The sequence below is a fragment of the Temnothorax curvispinosus genome, unplaced genomic scaffold (genome assembly GCF_003070985.1).
Source record: "Temnothorax curvispinosus isolate PA1 unplaced genomic scaffold, ASM307098v1 QBEX01002427.1, whole genome shotgun sequence".
Taxonomy (NCBI): domain Eukaryota; kingdom Metazoa; phylum Arthropoda; class Insecta; order Hymenoptera; family Formicidae; genus Temnothorax; species Temnothorax curvispinosus.
The window spans coordinates 242,824-247,903 of NW_020212207.1; the positions used below are offsets into that span (position 1 = coordinate 242,824).

The following is a 5,080-nucleotide window of genomic DNA, read 5'->3' on the forward strand; positions in this document are numbered from 1 at the left end:
TCTAACCACGTTCTGAATTTCGCAGATTTTCCGGATGTTTGTGTTTCTTGATTATACTTATCAAGAAAATTTATTAACAAATATATAAAAAATGATTTCGTTTGTTTTGCATTTTTTTCAAGATAAGTTTAACTTGTATTTATATACAATATAGATAAATAATTTAAGATATAAAGATATAATTAATAAAAGGCACCATATTTGCAATTTATTTTTATTTATTTCATTATGTCACAAAATCTCATGTTAAATATTATTTACACACAAATAAGTTTCGCATCAATCACTGCTTTTAAATCGAATTTAATAAATATCGCTATATATTTCGCTAATATTTTAAGCACCTCGCAAAGCCTTATCCACGAATCTCGGTAAGACAAAAGCAGCCCGATGTACCTTATCATTATAATATTTTATTGACATACGCTCGAGATCCTCGTCACTGAATACCCTCACCGGTTCTGCCAAATTTGTTTGCTAAAAAAAAAGAAATTGGAGCTATTAAGATATTGAATACATTTTGTGGAAAAATTTAGTTTAAAAACAAATATAATTTATAATTGTCTCTCTGATAAAAAGAACTTCTTTTTCAATAATACAAATATTTAGATTATTGTCACATTTAAAATATTAAATTGAGAAAATATATGAAATTTATACACACATATACACACATAAAGTTTCTATTATTATTATATATTATGTCTAATACTAACATTATCTAAGCTGCCAAGAACGAAACCTATTTGACCCGTGGGGTAAGTCGGTACAGCCGTTATCGCGTAGGCAGCGACAGGAAATACAGCCTTACAATGTTGAAATGTGCTATGCACTTGGTCCAAGTTCATCCACGCTGTGCCAGCCTGGCTAGCAATGATTCCACCAGGTTTCAACGCAGCCTTCAGCAATTCATAATATGATTGTTTAAAGAGATTCTCGGCGGGACCTAAACAGAACATAAAAATTGCCAATATTATATTTCTATAGTAAATAATATCTTCTTAATATCTTGAAACAAAAAAAATTTTTTTTTTTTATACAAAGAGAACCTTATTGAAACCTAGCAATTGATACAAAGTTTTGCAACACTTACCTACGGGATCGCTACTGTCGGTGATAATGACATCGAATTCTCCACGATGATGCCTTAGAAATTCGAAACCGTCGCCAACGGAAACATTTACTTTAGGATTATTAAGACCCAAACTCAAACGAGGCAAATATTGTTTGCACACTTCGATAACTCGGTCGTCGATGTCCACTAGCGTGACGCGTTGGACATCTGGGTGTTTCGAGACTTCTCGGGCAGCCCCACCATCACCACCTCCGACTATCAGAACCTGTTATTTGGCAGAAATTTCGAGTTATCTGTATTTTTTTAAAGATAATTTCATGCAAGATTTAAACAGAACTTAAAGCATTAATAATACATAATATTTAATATCTACATATTTAACTAAAAAATTTATTAAGAATTTATTATTGACCAATAGGCACATAATTATCTATATTTTATCACCATAAGAATTTATGGCTCTGTTTTTTTATTAAATTAACTATTAAAAGTAAATTTAATAAAAAAAGGCCTATAATATAATATTTCTATATTAAATACACTTAAATACACTACAAAATATAAATGCAGAAAATTTAAATAAATGGGTGTAAATCTAAAACTTAATATAATTATTATAAGTGATGTATAATATATCAGTCGTTACACACTTACATGCTGAGGTTTTGGATGGCTGCATAGCGATAAATACGATATCATCTCGTGATAGGACCACTCATCGTTCTCCGTACATTGGATCACGCCGTCGAGCATTAAAGCCTTGCCATGTGATTTTCTGCAAATATAACATCTTTATATTCAAGAAATCATTGACATTTAATGCCTTTTAGTTCTTAACGTAAATTCTTAATTCATTCAATTTTTAATATTTTAAAAACTTGTCTCATAAACGTATACATTTAACGATTTTGCATTGTCGATGAAGAAATACTTACGTTTTTACTACCAAGATGTCTTGGTACTGAGAGCGTTCGGAATGCAGAATTTCCTCCACTTCCAGTGAGAGTGCAACGCCGGGCCAGAGGTCGTTCAATTCGCTGAACCAACCTGATTTCATGCTATCCATGTTGGTGAAGTTCGCGTCTGATTATGTTTAGCTGAAGTGTGCTCTGCGTAAAAAAAAAAGTTTAACAATGTAAAAACAGAACGAAATATAAAGTTGAAGCAAACATTACATGCTTGCAAATGGCAGTAAAGCTAGAGAGCACATGTTAATTAAAAACTACGTCGAGTGATCAATAATGTACTTCAAACATTTAGCATTCACGTTGCTGCTTGAGTACACGATATAACTTTTTGCTCTTAACTTATATTACACAGAGAAAAAAGCTTCTTAACACAATGCGTATTTTATGCCATGTCGTAGCAAATGCCATCAGGCAAGAGATCTGTTCGTAATATTTAATGATCCCACTAAATCCCACTTGCGAGTAGTTTCGCTCAATCTGTAAATTATTCCGCTTAATAACAAATTGATTACCTTGTCATCAATGATGGATTTGTGATGGATAATGACAAAATACCGAATGGGAGAATCGATGCATTTCGGGTGATTTACAGTGAACAAAGCAGCAATAATGTATGCAATGAATAGGATGCCACCAGATAATGTTCCAGAAATTTCAAAACACCCAGTGATGTAATAGACTCGATTACAATTAGCAATAAAATCTTCTACGTTTTTACTTACTCCTCGGACTTATGTTATTCCATATTAGGTATTTAATAAAATTGCTCGATTATTAATATAAAGAATCCCATAATCTTTGTAATACAGAGAGTATAATCCTTGATAGAAATATAGTATACAATATAAAATGCAAATAAGATAACAATATGGAGATGATAATGCGCTGTAGTTTTAGAAGAAGAGGTGTAAAACATTGAATGCAGTAATTCTTGATAAATGCAATCTTTCATGTTTGGTTTCTGTCATGCATTTTTAAATTATTACTCAAAGCGGTATCATAAGATACACAAGTATTGCAATGACGTTCATATATGAGCATTCTAAATTATTTCTTCAATGACTCCAATTAAGGGAAGATGAGACCATTGAACGAGAGAAAAGATGGGTGCGGCTTGCCACAAATTATTCATCAAAATAGACATATAAGTGAATCTTCTTCCGGATAACGTCCCGCACTCTGCTTTTTACGCAGCACATTTCGTTTAATGTCTCCCATATAGCGCTAGCAGTTTCATCGGAATCGATATTCAAATTATTTAATATATTCCAATATCAATAATATCTTTTATCAAATATTACTGTCCTTGAATATAAAACTATTTGCAGAAGTTATTCACAGTATTATTTAAAATAATCGCTCGTTTGGTTACAGTTATAAAAGATTCAGAGAAAATCACACTCTAAACAAAACTAGTAACATCGATAGTTTGCAGATAAAATTTTTGTTTGTTTTTTATTTCCATTTGTTTTAGCTGTTCGTCACTATTGGTTATTTTCTCGTATATCTGTTACGTATGTTGTTCGCGATAAAGCTATGTACATATGCACGCGGGTATACACAATTATATTATATATAGAATTCAATCACTTTTATTTCCATGATATAAGGATGCAAAACATGTTTAGAAATAGAAGAGAACTTTGTAAAACACCTTTTGTGAATGGCAGAATAAGAATGTGTAAGATAATTTAGATAATCCTTTGCTCTATACTTATATACTCCTTAACATCGCTTTCAATCAATAGAAACAAACAGCTTGTTTCACTACAGACAAAAGTCGCTTTTCTAATTGATCTGTGACTTCACTTGGCATTTTTTAATTCACTAATGAATATTATTCATCTTGTATCATTCATCTGAACTTTTTTTCTAACATATCTTATTTATTATATTTTGTAAAATTTGTGATATAATAATTAATATTATATATACAAATTCACAAAAGAAATGACTTGTGCATATACATACACAAATAACAAATTATACAAAAATATTATAACCATTATTATTATTATTTAGCTTAATATTATGTTTCTTAGTGATTTTTATATATTTTATATATTTTTGCAACGCTATCTTACTTATTGTTAATTATATATTCATTATTTTTAGCATTCAATATGATATATCGTTACTACGTTAAAGAGGAGCAAAATGTCAAAATGTTGAAACTTATCAGGAGTTAAGATGATAAGTGTGTTTCGTAATACTGATTTCTTATCAATATATAATGAGAGGCTTTTCAAACACTTAATGACGCTTAATTACAAAAATATTGATATATTGATCAATGTGATTATATCAATATCAGTTTAAATATGTAAAATAGCATTCTAGCTTTAGATAAAGTTTTTACTGAAGTAAATTCAAACTACAGTAAAAAATTATTACTATTTTAAAATTATTATTTATTAAAATTATTTATTAATTATTTATTATTTATTATTTATTATTTATTAAAATTATTACTGTAACGCGTTTTAAACTCACAAATTAACAATTATACGATAAGCTGTCCAGAAATGTCGTATCTGTCCATTCTGCGTTGTACAGATATAACTCGTTAGTTACTACGACTTTCGTCTATTAACAATATAACAATAATATTACAACAAACATTCTATACTTTTTTATTTTGTGTCACATTTTCTTAAAACATAGTACACTTTTCTATTCAAAATATCCACTTTTCTAAGCATGCAACGATGGTTTACCTATGACAGTCGTAGGTAGCTCGCTCGAAGAAAGCTTAGCTCAAACTGAGACGAAGGCGCGTGTAGTCCGGTGGTTTCTCTTTATAACCGACTCGACTGTTTAGATAGGTTTATCGTCACTAACACACCGCCCGATAATGTAATGAGGTCCATAAAGATTTATTCACACTAGATGAAGATACCGTGTCTCGCTATGACACAGCGCAATTTTTCATTACATATATTTTTATGATTTACAGTTTTTTACGATTTTTACGATTTACTGAAATGCGTTGGTATTTAGTCAGGGATAATTTCTTTTTAATTTTACTGTAATATTC

The 5,080-nt window shown here is 30.1% G+C and overlaps 1 protein-coding gene across 1 annotated transcript; it reads right to left on the minus strand.

The window, feature by feature from the left end:
* Positions 1-206: 206 nt before the first annotated feature.
* On the minus strand, positions 207-4,837 carry LOC112451632 (spermidine synthase). The gene is made up of 6 exons (XM_025011388.1): positions 4,761-4,837; positions 2,011-2,184; positions 1,730-1,850; positions 1,094-1,340; positions 717-946; positions 207-477 (listed from the first exon to the last, which is right to left on the minus strand). The coding sequence occupies exons 2-6, from the start codon at positions 2,139-2,141 to the stop codon at positions 337-339; spliced, it is 870 nt and encodes a 289-aa protein (XP_024867156.1). The 5' UTR covers positions 2,142-2,184; positions 4,761-4,837; the 3' UTR covers positions 207-336.
* Positions 4,838-5,080: the final 243 nt, after the last annotated feature.